The following is a 24,921-nucleotide window of genomic DNA, read 5'->3' on the forward strand; positions in this document are numbered from 1 at the left end:
CTGGTTAAGTAGTGGACAGACATGCTGGGGTTATAGTGACCCAGTACTGGTTAAGTAGTGGACAGACATGCTGGGGTTATAGTGACCCAGTACTGGTTAAGTAGTGGACAGACATGCTGGGGTTATAGTGACCCAGTACTGGTTAAGTAGTGGACAGACATGCTGGGGTTATAGTGACCCAGTACTGGTTAAGTAGTGGACAGACATGCTGGGGTTATAGTGACCCAGTACTGGTTAAGTAGTGGACAGACATGCTGGGGTTATAGTGACCCACTACTGGTTAAAACAGACACTGAGCTTATAGTGAAACTGCAAATGGACAGACACGCTAAATGCTAATAGTATGGACAGTTAATAACTCAAACTGGTTAATTAAAACAGACATGCTGGGGTTATAGTGACCCAGTACTGGTTAAAGCTACAGACTCCAGTGACAAAACACGCTGGGTTATAGTCCAGACAGACAAGTCAGATTTTTAAAATGCTGGTTAAGTAGTGGACAGACAGCATGACAACCTATTATTATAGCATGCACCAATACTGGTTAACACAAAAGCACAGACATGCTGGGGTTAAACAAAATAATTAGCATTTAGGGGTTTAACAAACCGCACAATTTAAATCAGTTGTTGTTTTTATTTTAACCAGTCATTACCCAGCACCATCTTCTTATGTTAATGTAATCCTAGATGTCCAGGAAACACTATTGGGTCTTTAAGGGGTTGGGCTTTGATATAAATTTTTGGCTACATGATAAATGCCAAGATATCAATATGCATCTGCAAATTTAGACTGAATATGATAAGCATAAAATAACAGCGATTTCAAAACATCAATAACGTATCTTTTAAAATTAAAAGTCAGGCATTTATGTAATTATATATCATTAAACCTACAAAAGAGTCCAACCTTAACATGTGATGAAAATACAAAAGAACAGATTAACTGTTTAATGCCCAGTGGCTTTAACTATCTGAAAGCCAATGGGTATTATCAATAACCCAGCATCAAAGCACAATACACAGCAATAACCCAGCATCAATAACCCAGCATCAATAAAAATCAATAACAGCATCAGTAACCCAGCATCAATAACCCAGCATAAAAATCATAGCAGCATCAATAACCCAGTCAATAACCCAGCAAAATAACCCAGCACAGAACCCAGCTCTTAACCGCATCAATAACCCAGCATAACCCAGCATCAATAACCCAGCATCAGAACCCAGCATCAATAACCCAGCATCAATAACCCAGCATCAATAACCAGCATCAATAACAAGCATCAATAACCCAGCATCAATAACCCAGCATCAGAACCCAGCATCAATAACAGCACAGTGGGGAGCATCAATAACCCAGCATCAATAACCCAGCAAGTAACCCAGCATCAATAACCCAGCATCAATAACCCAGCATCAATAACCCAGCATCAGTAACCCAGCAGCATCAATAACCCAGCATCAATAACCAGCATCAATAACCCAGCATCAGTAACCCAGCATCAATAACCCAGCATCAATAACCCAGCATCAATAACCCAGCATCAATAACCCAGCATCAATAACCCAGCATCAGTAACCCAGCATCAATAACCCAGTTTCAAAACCCAGCATCAATAACCCAGCATCAATAACCTAGCATCAATAACAGCATCAATAACCAGCATCAATAACCCAGCATCATATTCCCAGCATCAATAACAGCATCAATAACCAGCATCAATAACCCAGCATCAATAACCCAGCATCAATAACCCAGCATCAAAACCCAGTTCAATAACCCAGCACCCAGCATCAATAACCCAGCATCAATAACCCAGCATCAATAACCCAGCATCAATAACCCAGCATCAATAACCATCCTGGCATCAATTCAATAACCCAGCATCAATAACCCAGTGTCAAATAATCAATAACCAGCATCAATAACCCAGCATTAACCCAGCATCAATAACCCAGCAACCAAACATAACCCAGCATCAATAACCCAGCATCAATAACCCAGCATTAACCCAGCACCATCAGTTCAATAACCCAGTTTTATTTTAACCAGCATCAATAACCCAGCATCAATAACCCAGCATCAATAACCCAGCATCTTATTTCAATAACAGCATCAATAATCCCAGCATCAATAACAGCATCAATAACCCAGCATCAAGATCAATAACCCAGCATCAATAACCCAGCATCAATAACCCAGCATCAATAACCCAGGCATCAATAACCCAGCATCATAGCATCAATAACCCAGCATCAATAACCCAGATCAATAAAGCATCAATAACCCAGCATCAATAACCCAGCATCAATTATCGCCCAGCATCAATAACCCAGCATCAATAACCCAATCAACCTTGAATCAATAACCCAGCATCAATAACATATCAATAACAGCATCAAAACAGCATCATTAACCCAGCATCAATAACCCAGCATCAATAACCCAGCATCAATAACCCAGCATCAATAACCCAGCAAATCACCCAGCATCAATGCATCAATAACCCAGCATCAATAAACCTACAAAACCCAGCATCAAACCCAATCATAACCAGCATCAATAACCCAGCATCAATAACCCAGCATCAATAACCCAGCATCAATAACCCAGCATTTAACTATCACAGCATCAATAACCCAATCATAACCCATCATCAATAACCAGCATCAATAATATCATCAATAACACAGCATCAATAACCCAGCATCAATAACCCAGCATCAATAACCCAGCACCCAGCATCAATAACCCAGCATCAATAACCCAGCATCAATAACCCAGCATCAATAACCCAGCATCAATAACCCAGCATCAATAACCCAGCATCAATAACCCAGCATCAATAACCCAGCATCAATAACCCAGCATCAATAACCCAGCATCAATAACCCAGCATCAATAACCCAGCATCAATAACCCAGCATCAATAACCCAGCATCAATAACCCAGCATCAATAACCCAGCATCAATAACCCAGCATCAATAACCCAGCATCAATAACCCAGCATCAATACACAGCATCAATAACCCAGCATCAATAACCCAGCATCAATAACCCAGCATCAATAACCCAGCATCAATAACCCAGCATCAATAACCCAGCATCAATAACCCAGCATCAATAACCCAGCATCAATAACCCAGCATCAATAACCATCAGCATCAATAACCCATCAATAACCCAGCATCAATAACCCAGCATCAATAACCCAGCATCAATAACCCAGCATCACTAACCCAGCATCAATAACCCAGCATCAATAACCCAGCATCAATAACCCAGCATCAATAACCCAGCATCAATAACCCAGCATCAATAACCCAGCATCAATAACCCAGCATCAATAACACATCAATAACCAGCATCAATAACCCAGCATCAATAACCCAGCATCAATAACCCAGCATCAATAACCCAGCATCAATAACCCAGCATCAATAACCCAGCATCAATAACCCAGCATCAATAACCCAGCATCAATAACCCAGCATCAATACACAGCATCAATAACACAGCATCAATAACCCAGCATCAATAACCCAGCATCAATAACCCAGCATCAATAACCCAGCATCAATAACCCAGCATCAATAACACAGCAGTTTTTATAGAACACATCCCAACTAAAGGGACCCAATGCCTGTCAGTAACACATCCCAACTAAAGGGACCCAATGCCTGTCAGTAACACATCCCAACTAAAGGGACCCAATGCCTGTCAGTAACACATCCCAACTAAAGGGACCCAATGCCTGTCAGTAACACATCCCAACTAAAGGGACCCAATGCCTGTCAGTAACACATCCCAACTAAAGGGACCCAATGCCTGTCAGTAACACATCCCAACTAAAGGGACCCAATGCCTGTCAGTAACACATCCCAACTAAAGGGACCCAATGCCTGTCAGTAACACATCCCAACTAAAGGGACCCAATGCCTGTCAGTAACACATCCCAACTAAAGGGACCCAATGCCTGTCAGTAACACATCCCAACTAAAGGGACCCAATGCCTGTCAGTAACACATCCCAACTAAAGGGACCCAATGCCTGTCAGTAACACATCCCAACTAAAGGGACCCAATGCCTGTCAGTAACACATCCCAACTAAAGGGACCCAATGCCTGTCAGTAACACATCCCAACTAAAGGGACCCAATGCCTGTCAGTAACACATCCCAACTAAAGGGACCCAATGCCTGTCAGTAACACATCCCAACTAAAGGGACCCAATGCCTGTCAGTAACACATCCCAACTAAAGGGACCCAATGCCTGTCAGTAACACATCCCAACTTTCTCTCTCCATGTCTCTCCCTCCATGTCTCTCCATCTCTCTCCATCTTTCTCTCTCCATGTTTCTCTCTCCATGTCTCTCTCTCCATGTCTCTCTCCATGTCTCTCCATCTCTCTCCATCTCCCTCCATCTCTCTCTCCATCATATTTAATATATCTCTCTTCATCTTTCTCTCCCCATCTCTCTCTCTCCATCTCTCTCTTTCCATGTCTCTCCATCTTCCTCCATCTCTCTCTCCATCATATGTAATATATCTCTCCATCTTCCTCCATCTCTCTCTCCATCATATGTAATATATCTCTCCATCATATGTAATATATCTCTCCATCTATCTCTCCATCATATGTAATATATCTCTCCATCATATGTAATATATCTCTCCATCTATCTCTCCATCATATGTAATATATCTCTCCATCATATGTAATATATCTCTCCATCATATGTAATATATCTCTCCATCATATGTAATATATCTCTCCATCATATGTAATATATCTCTCCATCTATCTCTCCATCATATGTAATATATATCTCCATCTATCTCTCCATCATATGTAATATATCTCTCCATCATATGTAATATATCTCTCCATCTATCTCTCCATCATATGTAATATATCTCTCCATCATATGTAATATATCTCTCCATCTATCTCTCCATCATATGTAATATATCTCTCCATCATATGTAATATATCTCTCCATCATATGTAATATATCTCTCCATCTCTCTCTCCATCATATGTAATATATCTCTCCATCTATCTCTCCATCATATGTAATATATCTCTCTATCATATGTAATATATCTCTCCATCATATGTAATATATCTCTCCATCTATCTCTCCATCATATGTAATATATCTCTCCATCTATCTCTCCATCATATGTAATATATCTCTCCATCATATGTAATATATCTCTCCATCTATCTCTCCATCATATGTAATATATCTCTCCATCATATGTAATATATCTCTCCATCTATCTCTCCATCATATGTAATATATCTCTCCATCATATGTAATATATCTCTCCATCATATGTAATATATCTCTCCATCATATGTAATATATCTCTCCATATATCTCTCCATCATATGTAATATATCTCTCCATCATATGTAATATATCTCTCCATCTCTCTCTCCATCATATGTAATATATCTCTCCATCTATCTCTCCATCATATGTAATATATCTCTCCATCATATGTAATATATCTCTCCATCATATGTAATATATCTCTCCATCTCTCTCCAGAAGTCGTCACTTCTCCCAAGTTGTGCACCTTCCAGGACAGCGAGTTGAGCCCCGAGCTGCAGACAGCACTGATCCAGCCTATCCCAGAGGTCAAGGGTCAGAGGACCCGGAGCCTCAGCAAGGACCCCGAGGAGGGAGTAGGGCCAGGGGGTAGAGGAGGAGGAGGAGGAGTGCCCCCTAAGAAGGAGGCTCGGACCATGAGACAGACCAGCCAGGGGAGCCAGAGAGGCAGCGCCTCATCCAAACCTCGCCCACCCTCCCACGCCCACTCAATGCCGGCACCCCCTTACACTCCCCCTCACACCCCCACCAAGAAACCCCTGCACTCCTCCACCTCCGCCCCGGGCCCCTCACCGCAGGCCAAACCCAAATCCTCCACACAGCTAATACAAGGAGAGAGGCCTGGTTCCCCCCGCTCTCACCCCCTGTCCAACGCACATCGCGGGACTCACAACACCCAGACTCAGCCTGGTCCTCAGCCTCAGCCTGGTCCTCAGCCCCAGCTTGGTCCTCAGCCCCAGCTTGGTCCTCAGCCCCAGCACCAACCCACACCTACTCCCCAATCTCAGCCTACAGCCCAGCTGACGGAGGAAGAGGAGAGGGAGAAGGAGAGGGAGATTGAGAGGGGGATTGAGAAGGAGAAAGAGAGGGGGATTGAGAAGGAGAAAGAGAGGGGGATTGAGAAGGAGAAAGAGAGGGGGATTGAGAGGGAGAAAGAGAGGGGGCTTGAGAAGGAGAAAGAGAGGGGGATTGAGAGGGAGAAAGAGAGGCGGATTGAGAAGGAGAAAGAGAGGGGGATTGAGAAGGAGAGCACCCTCCAGCCGCAGCCCAGCCCCCAGGTGTCTGTTCCCCTCCTGTGCCTGCCTCCGGAGGCTGAGGGGGGAGACGGGGGAGAGATGGGTGAGGCGGGTGAGGCCCTCCTTAAGAAGCGAGCTAACAGTCTGAACCGCTACGCTGGGTCTGACGGGGAGGGGAAGGAGAGGGGGGGTGGAGGTGCAGGAGCGGGGACAGGAGTGGCCCCTCCAGGGAGGCTATCAGGGGGCGGTACAGGTAAATACGCCACGGTGACTCACCGGGTCAGCCGCAGCCACTCCGTACGCAACCAGGACAAGAACGTCAACCGCAGCCAATCACAGTCCATCGCCCTGCGGCCCAAGAAGAAAGGCCCGCCCCCTCCGCCTCCCAAACGCTCCAGCTCAGCTATCTCGAACTCCAACCTCGCCGACACGCACACGCCGACACACACACACGCGGCGGACGGGCTGCTGGGCGTGCCCTACAACCCCCAGCGACGGGCCAGCGACCTGGGTGTATCCGTGGAGACGGTCGTCGTGGATACGGGGAGCGCGGGCAGCGTGAGGAGCATAGCGGCCATGTTGGAAATGTCCTCTATCGGGGGCGGGGCCAAGGGCATGGCTATACAGAGAAACTTCCTACAGGTAGGGGAGGTGTTGTGTGTTTCAAAACTCTATCTCTCGCTGTCTGTCACTATCTCTGCCTCTCTCTGTCACTTTACCCTGCCTTCATGTACACATCTACCTCAAATACCTTATTATTATCTATCCTGATGCCTAGTCACTTTACCCTGCCTTCATGTACATATCTACCTCAAATACCTTATTATCTATCCTGATGCCTAGTCACTTTACCCTGCCTTCATGTACATATCTACCTCAAATACCTCATTATTATCTATCCTGATGTCACTTTACCCTGCCTTCATGTACATATCTACCTCAAATACCTTATTATTATCTATCCTGATGTCTAGTCACTTTACCCTGCCTTCATGTACATATCTACCTCAAATACCTTATTATTATCTATCCTGATGCCACTTTACCCTGCCTTCATGTACATATCTACCTCAAATACCTTATTATTATCTATCCTGATGCCACTTTACCCTGCCTTCATGTACATATCTACCTCAAATACCTTATTATTATCTATCCTGATGTCTAGTCACTTTACCCTGCCTTCATGTACATATCTACCTCAAATACCTTATTATTATCTATCCTGATGTCTAGTCACTTTACCCTGCCTTCATGTACATATCTACCTCTAATACCTTATTATCTATCCTGATGTCACTTTACCCTGCCTTCATGTACATATCTACCTCAAATACCTTATTATTATCTATCCTGATGTCTAGTCACTTTACCCTGCCTTCATGTACATATCTACCTCTAATACCTTATTATCTATCCTGATGTCACTTTACCCTGCCTTCATGTACATATCTACCTCAAATACCTTATTATTATCTATCCTGATGCCTAGTCACTTTACCCTGCCTTCATGTACATATCTACCTCAAATACCTTATCTATCCTGATGCCTAGTCACTTTACCCTGCCTTCATGTACATATCTACCTCTAATACCTTATTATTATCTATCTTGATGTCTAGTCACTTTAACCTGCCTTCATGTACATATCTACCTCAAATATCTCATACCTCTGCACGTTGATCTGGGACTTCCTGTATATAGCTCCACATTGATCTGGTACTTCTTGTATATAGCTCCACATTGATCTGGTACTGGTACTTCCTGTATATAGCTCCACATTGATCTGGTACTTCCTGTATATAGCTCCACATTGATCTGGTACTTCCTGTATATACGTAGCTCCACATTGATCTGGTACTTCCTGTATATAGCTCCACATTGATCTGGTACTTCCTGTATATAGCTCCACATTGATCTGGTACTTCCTGTATATACGTAGCTCCACATTGATCTGGTACTTCCTGTATATAGCTCCACATTGATCTGGTACTTCCTGTATATAGCTCCACATTGATCTGGTACTTCCTGTATATAGCTCCACATTGATCTGGTACTTCCTGTATATTGATCTGGTACTTCCTGTATATAGCTCCACATTGATCTGGTACTTCCTGTATATAGCTCCACATTGATCTGGTACTTCCTGTATATTGATCTGGTACTTCCTGTATATTGATCTGGTACTTCCTGTATATTGATCTGGTACTTCCTGTATATAGCTCCATTCGTGTGTATTTTATTGACGTTACCGTTTTATTTTTGTTAAACTCTGCACCGTTGGGAGAGGCTCGTCAGTCAGCGTTTCGCTGTAAAATCTAATCTAGTTGTATCTGGCGCATTTGACAACTAAAATGTGATTTGATTTTGTCATCAGCGTGATGCCATTGGTCTGGACGGGGAGGTGGTGAACCGCCGTAGAACCATCAGTGGTCCTGTTACTGAGCTGGTCGCTGCAGCTAGGAGGGACAGACCTACCCCCGTACCCCTGTGTACCGCGCCCCAACCCTCCCCTCTCCCTTCTACACCCCAGCTGCCTTCCTCCCCTCGCTCCCCCTCCTCCCCTCACCCCTCGTCTCCTCACACCCCTTCTTCCGGTAGTTCGGCCGAGAACCTTCCGTTTGCTGCTGAGAGGAAACAGACCGTGAAGAGGCAGAGAGGAGAGGGAGAGGAAGAAGGAGAAACGGAGGTGAGCGTTTACAATTTTATTAATTTGTATGAAAACACTTGAGATATGATGTCTGTACATGAAAAATTATAAATTATATTTTTTTTGGGGGAGGGGGCACGGTCAAAAAATCTTATGTTGTTATTTATAAGCTGTGTCGTTATGTTTGTCTCCAGGGCGATGGAGACGGTCTCCATGGAGACGGCGTGTTCTCCCTTCCCCAGGATGAGCTGTCCCGGGTCGACGCCACGGCAACCCTGAAACGGCGTCCCCGCTGCAACAAGCCTCACCCCAACGGGTCGCGTTTCACCCTGACAGAGTCTTCCACCGTCAAGCGCCGTCCCAAGAGCAGAGACAAGGAGCCGGAGGGCTTCTCAGAGAGCGGCATCGCAGACATCACCGGGACCTCCAAGACATGGGCCTCTAACACCGGGGCCTCTATCACCGGGACCTCCAAGACATGGGCCTCTAACACCGGGACCTCTAACACCGGGACCTCTAACACCGGGGCCTCTAACACCGGGGCCTCTAACACCGGGGTCGTTCACACTGGGGTTGTTACCGGGCCGGAGCCGGGGCCAGCCGTACCGTACGAGAACGGCACCGCCACCGTTAAACGCCGGCCGGTGTATGAGACGGGAGAAGCGGAGCCTAGTCCGAACCAGGCTACGCCTCCTCTCAGGGACAGCTCAGACCTGGGAGGACCAGGGGTGGTGGAGGGGGGAGAAGGGGGAGGAGCGGTGACCCCTGTGAGGAAACCCAAACCCCCCGTCTCCCCCAAACCTGTCCTGGCTCAGATGAGGAGACACTCCTCCTCTAGAAAAGTCCCCCTGCCTGGACCTGGCACCCCCGGCAGCCCAGGTACTGCCCTGCACTGGGATTTAATAGCATGTAATACTGATGCTCTCAATGTAAAGTTCTCACCTATAGGTCTGTCGGCTAATCTCCCTCTCTCACACCTTCCTCTCTCTCGCTCCTTCCTCTCTCTTCCTCTCTCTCTCTCTCTCTCTCCTTCCTCTCGCTCCTTCCTCTCTCTCACTCCTTCCTCTCTCTCTCTCTCTCTCTTCCACTCTCTCTCTCTTCCACTCTCTCTCTCTTCCACTCTCTCTCTCTTCCACTCTGTCTCTCTCTTTCTCTCTCTCTCTCTCTCTCTCTCCTTCCTCTCTACCCAGTTGAATCAAAGAAGATTCCTCCCCAGTCTCCCCCAAACCGGCTCCTCCCCCACAGCCCCTAAACCAACCAAACACCTCCACTCTATAACCACACCCACCTCCCCCCTACTCCTCCTCCTCCCCCAACCCCAACGCCAAACCCCCACCCCTCCCGCCCAGAGTCCCCACACCCCACTCACCCCCCAGAGTCCCCACACCCCCCTCACACCCACCCCTCCACCTATCAAACCCCCCCGCTCCTCCATCGGGGGCGTGTCCGTGGACATGGGAACCGTGGCGGCGGTCAGCGTGGTGATGTCAGAGGCGGAGTCTGTGCATCAGAAGCTGGAGGAGACGAGCGCGTCATTGGCTGCTGCCTTAAAGGCTGTAGAGGACAAGATACGAGAGGAACAAGAGTGAGTTACTACACACACACACATCAATATTGGATATACATTATCCCCAATGCTAATCAATATTGGATATACATTATCCCCAATGCTAATCAATATTGGATATACATTATCCCCAATGCTAATCAATATTGGAGACATGTTATCCACAATGCTGATCAATATTGGAGACACATTATTCCCAATGCTGATCAATATTGGAGACACATTATCCATAATGCTAATCAATATGGGAGACACATGATCCATAATGCTGATCAATATTGGAGATACATTATCCCCAATGCTAATGAATATGGGAGACCCATTATCCCCAATGCTGATCAATATTGGACACTCATTATTCCCAATACTGATGCTAGACCAGTATGTAGGGGATCTAGTTTCAGACCAGTATGTAGGGGATCTAGTTTCAGACCAGTATGTAGGGGATCTAGTTTCAGACAAGTAGGGGATCTAGTTTCAGACCAGCAGGGGATCTAGTGTCAGACCAGTAGGGGATCTAGTTTCAGACAAATATGTAGGGGATCTAGTTTCAGACAAATATGTAGGGGATCTAGTTTCAGACAAATATGTAGGGGATCTAGTTTCAGACCCGTATGTAGGGGGATCTAGTTTCAGACCAGTATGTAGGGGGATCTAGTTTCAGGCCAGTGTGTAGGGGATCTAGTTTCAGACCAGTATGTAGGGGAATCTAGTTTCAGACTAGTATGTAGGGAATCTAGTTTCAGACCAGTATGTAGGGGATCGAGTTTCAGACCAGTAGGGGATCTAGTTTCAGACCAGCAGGGGATCTAGTTTCAGACAAGTATATAGGGGATCTAGTTTCAGACCAGTATGTATGGGGATCTAGTTTCAGACCAGTTTGTAGGGGATCTAGTTTCAGACCAGTTTGTAGGGGATCTAGTTTCAGACCAGTATGTAGGGAGATCTAGTTTCAGACCAGTATGTAGGGGATCTAGTTTCAGACCAGTTTGTATGGGGATCTAGTTTCAGACCAGTTTGTAGGGGATCTAGTTTCAGACCAGTTTGTAGGGGAACTAGTTTCAGACCAGTTTGTAGGGGATCTAGTTTCAGACCAGTTTGTAGGGGATCTAGTTTCAGACCAGTATGTATGGGGATCTAGTTTCAGACCAGTTTGTAGGGGATCTAGTTTCAGACCAGTTTGTAGGGGATCTAGTTTCAGACCCGTATGTAGAGGGATCTAGTTTCAGACCAGTATGTAGGGGGATCTAGTTTCAGACCAGTATGTAGGGGATCTAGTTTCAGACCAGTTTGTAGGGGATCTAGTTTCAGACCAGTTTGTAGGGGATCTAGTTTCAGACCAGTTTGTAGGGGATCTAGTTTCAGACCAGTATGTATGGGGATCTAGTTTCAGACCAGTTTGTAGGGGATCTAGTTTCAGACCAGTTTGTAGGGGTTCTAGTTTCAGACCAGTTTGTAGGGGATCTAGTTTCAGACCAGTATGTAGGGGATCTAGTTTCAGACCAGTATGTATGGGGATCTAGTTTCAGACCAGTATGTAGGGGATCTAGTTTCAGACCAGTTTGTAGGGGATCTAGTTTCAGACCAGTTTGTAGGGGAACTAGTTTCAGACCAGTTTGTAGGGGATCTAGTTTCAGACCAGTTTGTAGGGGATCTAGTTTCAGACCAGTTTGTAGGGGATCTAGTTTCAGACCAGTTTGTAGGGGATCTAGTTTCAGACCCGTATGTAGGGGGATCTAGTTTCAGACCAGTTTGTAGGGGATCTAGTTTCAGACCAGTATGTAGGGGGATCTAGTTTCAGACCAGTATGTAGGGGATCTAGTTTCAGACCAGTTTGTATGGGGATCTAGTTTCAGACCAGTTTGTAGGGGATCTAGTTTCAGACCAGTTTGTAGGGGAACTAGTTTCAGACCAGTTTGTAGGGGATCTAGTTTCAGACCAGTTTGTAGGGGATCTAGTTTCAGACCCTTATGTAGGGGGATCTAGTTTCAGACCAGTTTGTATGGGGATCTAGTTTCAGACCAGTTTGTAGGGGATCTAGTTTCAGACCAGTATGTATGGGGATCTAGTTTCAGACCAGTTTGTAGGGGATCTAGTTTCAGACCAGTTTGTAGGGGATCTAGTTTCAGACCAGTTTGTAGGGGATCTAGTTTCAGACCAGTTTGTAGGGGATCTAGTTTCAGACCAGTATGTATGGGGATCTAGTTTCAGACCAGTTTGTAGGGGATCTAGTTTCAGACCAGTTTGTTTGTAGGGGTTCTAGTTTCAGACCAGTTTGACCAGTAGGGGGATCTAGTTTCAGACCAGTTTGTAGGGGATCTAGTTTCAGACCAGTTTGTAGGGGATCTAGTTTCAGACCAGTTTGTAGGGGATCTAGTTTCAGACCAGTATGTATGGGGATCTAGTTTCAGACCAGTTTGTAGGGGATCTAGTTTCAGACCAGTTTGTAGGGGATCTAGTTTCAGACCAGTTTGTATGTAGGGGGGGATCTAGTTTCAGACCAGTATGTAGGGGATCTAGTTTCAGACCAGTATGTTTCAGACCAGGGGGGATCTAGTTTCAGACCAGTTTGTAGGGGATCTAGTTTCAGACCAGTTTGTAGGGGATCTAGTTTCAGACCAGTTTGTAGGGGATCTAGTTTCAGACCAGTATGTAGGGGGATCTAGTTTCAGACCAGTATGTAGGGGATCTAGTTTCAGACCAGTATGTAGGGGGATCTAGTTTCAGACCAGTATGTAGGGGATCTAGTTTCAGACCAGTTTGTAGGGGATCTAGTTTCAGACCAGTTTGTAGGGGATCTAGTTTCAGACCAGTTTGTAGGGGATCTAGTTTCAGACCAGTATGTATGGGGATCTAGTTTCAGACCAGTTTGTAGGGGATCTAGTTTCAGACCAGTTTGTAGGGGTTCTAGTTTCAGACCAGTTTGTAGGGGATCTAGTTTCAGACCAGTTTGTAGGGGATCTAGTTTCAGACCAGTTTGTAGGGGATCTAGTTTCAGACCAGTTTGTAGGGGATCTAGTTTCAGACCAGTATGTATGGGGATCTAGTTTCAGACCAGTTTGTAGGGGATCTAGTTTCAGACCAGTTTGTAGGGGATCTAGTTTCAGACCCGTATGTAGGGGGATCTAGTTTCAGACCAGTATGTAGGGGGATCTAGTTTCAGACCAGTATGTAGGGGATCTAGTTTCAGACCAGTATGTAGGGGGATCTAGTTTCAGACCAGTTTGTAGGGGAACTAGTTTCAGACCAGTTTGTAGGGGATCTAGTTTCAGACCAGTTTGTAGGGGATCTAGTTTCAGACCAGTTTGTAGGGGATCTAGTTTCAGACCAGTTTGTAGGGGATCTAGTTTCAGACCCGTATGTAGGGGGATCTAGTTTCAGACCAGTATGTAGGGGATCTAGTTTCAGACCAGTATGTAGGGGATCTAGTTTCAGACCAGTATGTAGGGGATCTAGTTTCAGACCAGTATGTAGGGGATCTAGTTTCAGACCAGTATGTAGGGGGATCTAGTTTCAGACCAGTATGTAGGGGGATCTAGTTTCAGACCAGTTTGTAGGGGATCTAGTTTCAGACCAGTTTGTAGGGGAACTAGTTTCAGACCAGTGTGTAGGGGATCTAGTTTCAGACCAGTTTGTAGGGGATCTAGTTTCAGACCAGTTTGTAGGGGATCTAGTTTCAGACCAGTTTGTAGGGGATCTAGTTTCAGACCCGTATGTAGGGGGATCTTGTTTCAGACCAGTATGTAGGGGATCTAGTTTCAGACCAGTATGTAGGGGATCTAGTTTCAGACCAGTATGTAGGGGATCTAGTTTCAGACCAGTATGTAGGGGGATCTAGTTTCAGACCAGTATGTAGGGGGATCTAGTTTCAGACCAGTTTGTAGGGGATCTAGTTTCAGACCAGTTTGTAGTTTCAGACCAGAACTAGTTTCAGACCAGTTTGTAGGGGATCTAGTTTCAGACCAGTTTGTAGGGGATCTAGTTTCAGACCAGTATGTATGGGGATCTAGTTTCAGACCAGTTTGTAGGGGATCTAGTTTCAGACCAGTATGTATGGGGATCTAGTTTCAGACCAGTTTGTAGGGGATCTAGTTTCAGACCAGTATGAATGGGGATCTAGTTTCAGACCAGTTTGTAGGGGATCTAGTTTCAGACCAGTTTGTAGGGGATCTAGTTTCAGACCAGTATGTATGGGGATCTAGTTTCAGACCAGTTTGTAGGGGATCTAGTTTCAGACCAGTTTGTAGGGGATCTAGTTTCAGACCAGTATGTATGGGGATCTAGTTTCAGACCAGTTTGTAGGGGATCTAGTTTCAGACCAGTTTGTAGGGGATCTAGTTTCAGACCAGTTTGTAGGGGATCTAGTTTCAGACCAGTTTGTAGGGGATCTAGTTTCAGACCAGTATGTACTAGTTTCAGACCAGTTTGTAGGGATCTAGTTTCAGACCAGTATGTATGGGGATCTAGTTTCAGACCAGTCAGTTTCAGACCAGTTTGTAGGGGATCTAGTTTCAGACCAGTATGTATGGGGATCTAGTTTCAGACCAGTTTGTAGGGGGATCTAGTTTCAGACCAGTTTGTAGGGGATCTAGTTTCAGACCAGTTTGTAGGGGATCTAGTTTCAGACCAGTTTGTAGGGGATCTAGTTTCAGACCTGTATGTAGGGGGATCTAGTTTCAGACCAGTATGTAGAGGGATCTAGTTTCAGACCAGTATGTATGGGGATCTAGTTTCAGACCAGTTTGTAGGGGATCTAGTTTCAGACCAGTATGTATGGGGATCTAGTTTCAGACCAGTTTGTAGGGGATCTAGTTTCAGACCAGTTTGTAGGGGATCTAGTTTCAGACCAGTTTGTAGGGGATCTAGTTTCAGACCAGTTTGTAGGGGATCTAGTTTCAGACCAGTATGTAGGGGGATCTAGTTTCAGACCAGTATGTAGGGGATCTAGTTTCAGACCAGTATGTAGGGGATCTAGTTTCAGACCAGTATGTAGGGGGATCTAGTTTCAGACCAGTATGTAGGGGATCTAGTTTCAGACCAGTTTGTAGGGGATCTAGTTTCAGACCAGTTTGTAGGGGATCTAGTTTCAGACCAGTTTGTAGGGGATCTAGTTTCAGACCAGTTTGTAGGGGATCTAGTTTCAGACCAGTTTGTAGGGGATCTAGTTTCAGACCAGTTTGTAGGGATCTAGTTCTAGTTTCAGACCCGTATGTAGGGGGATCTAGTTTCAGACCAGTATGTATGGGATCTAGTTTCAGACCAGTATGTAGGGGATCTAGTTTCAGACCAGTATGTAGGGGATCTAGTTTCAGACCAGTATGTAGGGGATCTAGTTTCAGACCAGTATGTAGGGGATCTAGTTTCAGACCAGTATGTAGGGGATCTAGTTTCAGACCAGTATGTAGGGGATCTAGTTTCAGACCAGTATGTAGGGGATCTAGTTTCAGACCAGTTTGTAGGGGATCTAGTTTCAGACCAGTTTGTAGGGGAACTAGTTTCAGACCAGTGTGTAGGGGATCTAGTTTCAGACCAGTTTGTAGGGGATCTAGTTTCAGACCAGTTTGTAGGGGATCTAGTTTCAGACCAGTTTGTAGGGGATCTAGTTTCAGACCCGTATGTAGGGGGATCTAGTTTCAGACCAGTATGTAGGGGATCTAGTTTCAGACCAGTATGTAGGGGATCTAGTTTCAGACCAGTATGTAGGGGATCTAGTTTCAGACCAGTATGTAGGGGGATCTAGTTTCAGACCAGTATGTAGGGGGATCTAGTTTCAGACCAGTTTGTAGGGGATCTAGTTTCAGACCAGTTTGTAGGGGAACTAGTTTCAGACCAGTTTGTAGGGGATCTAGTTTCAGACCAGTTTGTAGGGGATCTAGTTTCAGACCAGTATGTATGGGGATCTAGTTTCAGACCAGTTTGTAGGGGATCTAGTTTCAGACCAGTATGTATGGGGATCTAGTTTCAGACCAGTTTGTAGGGGATCTAGTTTCAGACCAGTTTGTAGGGGATCTAGTTTCAGACCAGTATGTATGGGGATCAAGTTTCAGACCAGTTTGTAGGGGATCTAGTTTCAGACCAGTTTGTAGGGGATCTAGTTTCAGACCAGTATGTATGGGGATCTAGTTTCAGACCAGTTTGTAGGGGATCTAGTTTCAGACCAGTTTGTAGGGGGATCTAGTTTCAGACCAGTTCGTAGGGGATCTAGTTTCAGACCAGTTTGTAGGGGATCTAGTTTCAGACCAGTATGTATGGGGATCTAGTTTCAGACCAGTTTGTAGGGGATCTAGTTTCAGACCAGTATGTATGGGGATCAAGTTTCAGACCAGTTTGTAGGGGATCTAGTTTCAGACCAGTTTGTAGGGGATCTAGTTTCAGACCAGTATGTATGGGGATCTAGTTTCAGACCAGTTTGTAGGGGATCTAGTTTCAGACCAGTTTGTAGGGGGACCTAGTTTCAGACCAGTTTGTAGGGGATCTAGTTTCAGACCAGTTTGTAGGGGATCTAGTTTCAGACCAGTTTGTAGGGGATCTAGTTTCAGACCAGTATGTATGGGGATCTAGTTTCAGACCAGTTTGTAGGGGATCTAGTTTCAGACCAGTATGTATGGGGATCTAGTTTCAGACCAGTTTGTAGGGGATCTAGTTTCAGACCAGTATGTATGGGGATCTAGTTTCAGACCAGTTTGTAGGGGATCTAGTTTCAGACCAGTTTGTAGGGGATCTAGTTTCAGACCAGTATGTATGGGGATCTAGTTTCAGACCAGTTTGTAGGGGATCTAGTTTAAGACCAGTTTGTAGGGGATCTAGTTTCAGACCAGTTTGTAGGTGATCTAGTTTCAGACCAGTTTGTAGGGGATCTAGTTTCAGACCAGTTTGAAGGGGATCTATTTTCAGACCAGTTTGTAGGGGGATCTAGTTTTGGACCAGTTTGTAGGGGATCTAGTTTCAGACCAGTATGTATGGGGATCTAGTTTCAGACCCGTTTGTAGGGGATCTAGTTTCAGACCAGTTTGTAGGGGATCTAGTTTCAGACCAGTTTGTAGGGGGATCTAGTTTCAGACCAGTTTGTAGGGGATCTAGTTTCAGACCAGTTTGTAGGGGATCTAGTTTCAGACCAGTATGTATGGGGATCTAGTTTCAGACCAGTTTGTAGGGGATCTAGTTTCAGACCAGTTTGTAGGGGATCTAGTTTAAGACCAGTTTGTAGGGGATCTAGTTTCAGACCAGTATGTAGGGGATCTAGTTTCAGACCAGTATGTAGGGGGATCTAGTTTCAGACCAGTATGTAGGGGGATCTTCAGTTTCAGACCAGTTTGTAGGGGATCTAGTTTCAGACCAGTTTGTAGGGGATCTAGTTTCAGACCAGTATGTATGGGGATCTAGTTGCAGACCAGTATGTATGGGGATCTAGTTGCAGACCAGTTTGTAGGGGATCTAGTTTCAGACCAGTATGTATGGGGATCTAGTTTCAGACCAGTATGTATGGGGATCTAGTTTCAGACCAGTTTGTAGGGGATCTAGTTTCAGACCAGTTTGTAGGGGATCTAGTTTCAGACCAGTTTGTAGGGGATCTAGTTTCAGACCAGTATGTATGGGGATCTAGTTTCAGACCAGTTTGTAGGGGATCTAGTTTCAGACCAGTTTGTAGGGGATCTAGTTTCGGACCAGTTTGTAGAGGGATCTAGTTTCGGACCAGTTTGTAGGGGATCTAGTTTCAGACCAGTATGTATGGGGATCTAGTTTCAGACCAGTATGTATGGGGATCTAGTTTCGGACCAGTTTGTAGGGGATCTAGTTTCAGACCCGTATGTAGGGGGATCTAGTTTCAGACCAGTTTGTAGGGGATCTAGTTTCAGACCCGTATGTAGGGGGATCTAGTTTCAGACCAGTTTGTAGGGGATCTAGTTTCAGACCAGTTTGTAGGGGATCTAGTTTCAGACCAGTTTGTAGGGGATCTAGTTTAAGACCAGTTTGTAGGGGATCTAGTTTCAGACCAGTATGTAGGGGATCTAGTTTCAGACCAGTATGTAGGGGGATCTAGTTTCAGACCAGTTTGTAGGGGATCTAGTTTCAGACCAGTTTGTAGGGGATCTAGTTTCAGACCAGTTTGTAGGGGATCTAGTTTCAGACCAGTTTGTAGGGGATCTAGTTTCAGACCAGTATGTATGGGGATCTAGTTGCAGACCAGTATGTATGGGGATCTAGTTTCAGACCAGTATGTATGGGGATCTAGTTTCAGACCAGTATGTATGGGGATCTAGTTTCAGACCAGTTTGTAGGGGATCTAGTTTCAGACCAGTTTGTAGGGGATCTAGTTTCAGACCAGTTTGTAGGGGATCTAGTTTCAGACCAGTATGTATGGGGATCTAGTTTCAGACCAGTTTGTAGGGGATCTAGTTTCAGACCAGTTTGTAGGGGATCTAGTTTCAGACCAGTTTGTAGGGGATCTAGTTTCAGACCAGTTTGTAGGGGATCTAGTTTCAGACCAGTATGTATGGGGATCTAGTTTCAGACCAGTATGTATGGGGATCTAGTTTCAGACCAGTTTGTTTCAGGGGGGGATCTAGTTTCAGACCAGTATGTAGGGGATCTAGTTTCAGACCAGTTTGTAGGGGATCTAGTTTCAGACCAGTTTGTAGGGGATCTAGTTTCAGACCAGTTTGTAGGGGATCTAGTTTCAGACCAGTTTGTAGGGTTTCAGATCTAGTTTCAGACCAGTTTGTAGGGGAGGGGATCTAGTTTCAGACCAGTTTGTCTAGGGGATCTAGTTTCAGACCAGTTTGTAGGGGATCTAGTTTCAGACCAGTTTGTAGGGGTTTCAGACCAGTTTGTAGGGGATCTAGTTTCAGACCAGTTTGTAGGGGATCTAGTTTCAGACCAGTTTGTAGGGGATCTAGTTTCAGACCAGTTTGTAGGGGATCTAGTTTCAGACCAGTTTGTAGGGGATCTAGTTTCAGACCAGTTTGTAGGGGATCTAGTTTCAGACCAGTTTGTTTGTTTCAGGGTTTGTAGGGGATCTAGTTTCAGACCAGTTTGTAGGGGATCTAGTTTCAGACCAGTTTGTTTCAGACCAGTTTGGGGGATCTAGTTTCAGACCAGTTTGTAGGGGATCTAGTTTCAGACCAGTATGTAGGGGATCTAGTTTCAGACCAGTATGTATGGGATCTAGTTTCAGACCAGTATGTAGGGGATCTAGTTTCAGACCAGTATGTAGGGGATCTAGTTTCAGACCAGTATGTAGGGGATCTAGTTTCAGACCAGTATGTAGGGGGATCTAGTTTCAGACCAGTATGTAGGGGATCTAGTTTCAGACCAGTTTAGGGGATCTAGTTTCAGACCAGTATGTAGAGGGATCTAGTTTCAGACCAGTTTGTAGGGGATCTAGTTTCAGACCAGTTTGTAGGGGAACTAGTTTCAGACCAGTGTGTAGGGGATCTAGTTTCAGACCAGTTTGTAGGGGATCTAGTTTCAGACCAGTTTGTAGGGGATCTAGTTTCAGACCAGTTTGTAGGGGATCTAGTTTCAGACCAGTATGTAGGGGATCTAGTTTCAGACCAGTATGTAGGGGATCTAGTTTCAGACCAGTATGTAGGGGATCTAGTTTCAGACCAGTATGTAGGGGATCTAGTTTCAGACCAGTATCTAGTTTCAGACCAGGGGGGATCTAGTTTCAGACCAGTTTGTAGGGGATCTAGTTTCAGACCAGTTTGTAGGGGATCTAGTTTCAGACCAGTTTGTAGGGGATCTAGTTTCAGACCAGTTTGTAGGGGATCTAGTTTCAGACCAGTTTAGGGGATCTAGGGGTTTGTATCTAGTTTCAGACCAGTATGTAGGGGATCTAGTTTCAGACCAGTTTGTAGGGGATCTAGTTTCAGACCAGTATGTTTCAGACCAGTTTGGGGGATCTAGTTTCAGACCAGTTTGTAGGGGATCTAGTTTCAGACCAGTTTGTAGGGGATCTAGGGGATCTAGTTTCAGACCAGTTTGTAGGGGATCTAGTTTCAGACCAGTATGTATGGGGATCTAGTTTCAGACCAGTTTGTAGGGGACCAGTTTGTAGGGGATCTAGTTTCAGACCAGTTTGTAGGGGATCTAGTTTCAGACCAGTTGTATGGGGATCTAGTTTCAGACCAGTTTGTAGGGGATCTAGTTTCAGACCAGTTTGTAGGGGATCTAGTTTCAGACCAGTTTGTAGGGGATCTAGTTTCAGACCAGTTTGTAGGGGATCTAGTTTCAGACCAGTTTGTAGGGGATCTTCAGACCAGTTTGTATGGGGATCTAGTTTCAGACCAGTTTGTAGGGGATCTAGTTTCAGACCAGTTTGTATGGGGATCTAGTTTCAGACCAGTTTTTCAGACCAGTTTGTAGGGGATCTAGTTTCAGACCAGTTTGTAGGGGATCTAGTTTCAGACCAGTTTGTAGGGATCTAGTTTCAGAGACCAGTTTGTAGGGGATCTAGTTTCAGACCAGTTTGTAGGGGATCTAGTTTCAGACCAGTTTGTAGGGGATCTAGTTTCAGACCAGTTTGTAGGGGATCTAGTTTCAGACCAGTTTGTAGGGGATCTAGTTTCAGACCAGTTTGTAGGGGATCTAGTTTCAGACCAGTATCTAGTTTCAGACCAGTTTGGGGGATCTAGTTTCAGACCAGTTTGTAGGGGATCTAGTTTCAGACCAGTATGTAGGGGATCTAGTTTCAGACCAGTTTGTAGGGGATCTAGTTTCAGACCAGTATGTAGGGGATCTAGTTTCAGACCAGTTTGTAGGGGATCTAGTTTCAGACCAGTTTGACCAGTTTGTAGGGGATCTAGTTTCAGACCAGTTTGTAGGGGATCTTTTCAGACCAGTATCTAGTTTCAGACCAGGGTATCTAGTTTCAGACCAGTTTGTAGGGGATCTAGTTTCAGACCAGTTTGTAGGGGATCTAGTTTCAGACCAGTTTGTAGGGGATCTAGTTTCAGACCAGTTTGTAGGGGATCTAGTTTCAGACCAGTTTGTAGGGGATCTAGACCAGTTTTCAGACCAGTTCTGTTTCAGACCAGTTTGGGGGATCTAGTTTCAGACCAGTTTGTAGGGGATCTAGTTTCAGACCAGTATGTATGGGGATCTAGTTTCAGACCAGTTTGTAGGGGATCTAGTTTCAGACCAGTTTGTAGGGGATCTAGTTTCAGACCAGTTTGTAGGGGATCTAGTTTCAGACCAGTTTGTAGGGGATCTAGTTTCAGACCAGTTTGGGGATCTAGTTTCAGACCAGTTTGTATCTAGTTTCAGACCAGTTTGTATCTAGTTTCAGACCAGTATGTAGGGGATCTGACCAGTTTGGGGGGATCTAGTTTCAGACCAGTTTGTAGGGGATCTAGTTTCAGACCAGTAGTAGGGATCTAGTTTCAGACCAGTTTGTAGGGGATCTAGTTTCAGACCAGTTTGTAGGGGATCTAGTTTCAGACCAGTTTGTAGGGGATCTAGTTTCAGACCAGTATGTAGGGGATCTAGTTTCAGACCAGTATCTAGTTTCAGGGTAGGGGATCTAGTTTCAGACCAGTTTGTAGGGGATCTAGTTTCAGACCAGTTTGGGGATCTAGTTTCAGACCAGTTTGTAGGGGATCTAGTTTCAGACCAGTTTGTAGGGGATCTAGTTTGTAGGGGATCAGACCAGTTTGTAGGGGATCTAGTTTCAGACCAGTATGTATGGGGATCTAGTTTCAGACCAGTATGTATGGGGATCTAGTTTCAGACCAGTTTGTAGGGGATCTAGTTTCAGACCAGTTTGTATGTGGGGATCTAGTTTCAGACCAGTTTGTAGGGGATCTAGTTTCAGACCAGTTTGACCAGTTTGTAGGGATCTAGTTTCAGACCAGTTTGTAGGGGATCTTTGTAGTTTCAGACCAGTTTGTAGGGGGATCTAGTTTCAGACCAGTTTGTAGGGGATCTAGTTTCAGACCAGGGGGATTTCAGACCAGTTTGTAGTTTTTCAGACCAGTTTGTAGGGGATCTAGTTTCGGACCAGTTTGTAGAGGGATCTAGTTTCAGACCAGTTTGTAGGGGGATCTAGTTTCAGACCAGTTTTTAGCGGATCTAGTTTCAGACCAGTATGTAGGGGGATCTAGTTTCAGACCAGTTTGTAGGGGGATCTAGTTTCAGGCCAGTATGTAGCGGATCTAGTTTCAGGCCAGTTTGTAGGGGATCTAGTTTCAGACCAGTTTGTAGGGGATCTAGTTTCAGACCAGTATGTAGGGGGATCTAGTTTCAGACCAGTTTGTAGGGGATCTAGTTTCGGACCAGTTTGTAGGGGATCTAGTTTCAGATCAGTTTGTAGGGGATCTAGTTTCAGACCAGTTTGTAGGGGATCTAGTTTCAGACCAGTTTTTAGCGGATCTAGTTTCAGACCTTTCTTTCACACCTGCTGCGTTTGGTTACTACAGAATATAATAATAATAATAATAACTTGATTTACTGTACAATTAAAACAGATAAAGACAGTATACCAGACAGACGCATTATCCTCACAATGCTTCGTTGTGTGTGTGTGCGTGTCTGTCCGTCCGTGTGTAGTTGGGTTGCAGAGGAGAAGACGACAGTCAGTATCCTTGACGACATCGGCAGCATGTTTGACGACCTGGCCGACCAGCTTGACGCCATGTTGGAGTAACCATGACAACAGCTGGCCGTCCCCGTGACAAAGCAGCCTGCCTCAGGACTTCCTCCTTACCTCCGCAGGCACAACGCTCCTCTCTCTCTCTCCATCCTCCTCTGTCCACTAAAGGACAGAGGACCACTCCATTACAGAGGAGAACTCTTGGCCGCTAGGCTGTCCTGTCACAGCTTAAACAAGCAGTTACAGCCTCATGTGATGAATTGTAGTTATGGTATGTGATGTGTACATTGTCAGCATGAAGAGCGTTTATATTTACAGAAAACAGGCTCCTCTCTGAGAGAGAGAGTCATGCATTAGTTCAGTCATATTATAAATATATATATATAAAATATATAGATATACGATTTGGTCTTCTCTGTTGAATGGTTATGCTGTTGTCATGTTTATGAATCGCTGGAATTTTAATGTGACCAAAATGTAACTCTGCTCCTGAAGTGTGTGTTCTGGAATCGTGAGTGTTCTGGAATCGTGAGTGTTCTGGAATCGTCACTGTTCTGGAATCGTCACTGTTCTGGAATCGTGAGTGTTCTGGAATAGTGAGTGTTCTGGACGGAGAGGAGGAGATGACAGCTGGTTGGATGTAAAGGGCTTCGGAATGGCAGAACTTCCTGTACAAGCCCCGCCTCCAGAGGCCAGATTCCGATGTTATTCTATCCTCCTTCCATAACATACCCCTCCCTCCCTGTTATTAACACAGCACAGTGTTGAGTCTTGGGCTCAGGTGGGGGGGTCAAGGGTTCTAGAGGTTCAGTACCATGTTGACCTCTACTGCACAATAGAGAAAGTATAGCTTAAGTTTACTTAGCGTGGTTACGGGCTGACTGAACTGGAACGAAGGGCTCTGTTCAGTCTGGAGAGATGAAGTGGTACAGATGGCGGAATAAGAGATGTCAAAAGGTCCCCTTTCACACGACATATACAGCGTTGTCGCGGCAACGTTGCCTTTATATTCCAGTGACATTAAAACGCTGAACTTCCACGAGGATCAGAGGGAGGGGAACAGAGTCCTCACTTCAAGCCGGGGGTGATGGTGATGGTGGCTCATCTCCAATTCCTCTACTTTACTGCATCTCTCTCCTTCACTATTCTCTCGCCCTCTTTCTCTCCTTCACTATTCTCTCTCTCCCCCCTCACTATTCTCTCTCTCTCCCCCCTCACTATTCTCTCTCTCTCCCCCTCACTATTCTCTCTCTCCCCCTCACTATTCTCTCTCTCCCCCCTCACTATTCTCTCTCTCCCCCTCACTATTCTCTCTCTCCCCCTCACTATTCTCTCTCTCCCCCTCACTATTCTCTCTCTCTCCCCTCACTATTCTCTCTCTCCCCTTCACTATTCTCTCTCTCCCCCTCACTATTCTCTCTCCCCCCTCACTATTCTCTCTCTCCCCTTCACTATTCTCTCTCTCCCCCCTCACTATTCTCTCTCCCCCTCACTATTCTCTCTCTCTCCCCTCACTATTCTCTCTCTCTCCCCTTCACTATTCTCTCTCTCTCCCCTTCACTATTCTCTCTCTCCCCTCACTATTCTCTCTCTCTCCCTCACTATTCTCTCTCTCCCTCCCCTCAACTATTCTCTCTCTCCCTCCCCTCACTATTCTCTCTCTCCCTCCCCTCACTATTCTCTCTCCCTCCCCTCACTATTCTCTCTCTCCCTCCCCTCACTATTCTCTCTCTCCCTCCCCTCACTATTCT

At 45.3% G+C, this 24,921-nt stretch overlaps 1 protein-coding gene across 1 annotated transcript in view; it reads left to right on the plus strand.

Moving 5' to 3' along the window:
• The window catches only part of LOC115125764 (caskin-1-like), a gene marked incomplete at its 5' end in the record, with an annotated part of 54,670 nt that extends 30,249 nt beyond the window's left edge, over positions 1-24,421 (plus strand). The window contains 7 exon segments of the mRNA XM_065015772.1: positions 5,565-7,003; positions 8,739-9,050; positions 9,206-9,890; positions 10,202-10,219; positions 10,222-10,251; positions 10,254-10,596; positions 23,128-24,421. Of these exon segments, the coding sequence (XP_064871844.1) occupies positions 5,565-7,003; positions 8,739-9,050; positions 9,206-9,890; positions 10,202-10,219; positions 10,222-10,251; positions 10,254-10,596; positions 23,128-23,224 (2,924 nt within the window).
• Between the last annotated feature and the right edge of the window lie 500 nt (positions 24,422-24,921).

The sequence above is a fragment of the Oncorhynchus nerka genome, unplaced genomic scaffold (genome assembly GCF_034236695.1).
Source record: "Oncorhynchus nerka isolate Pitt River unplaced genomic scaffold, Oner_Uvic_2.0 unplaced_scaffold_1285, whole genome shotgun sequence".
Taxonomy (NCBI): domain Eukaryota; kingdom Metazoa; phylum Chordata; class Actinopteri; order Salmoniformes; family Salmonidae; genus Oncorhynchus; species Oncorhynchus nerka.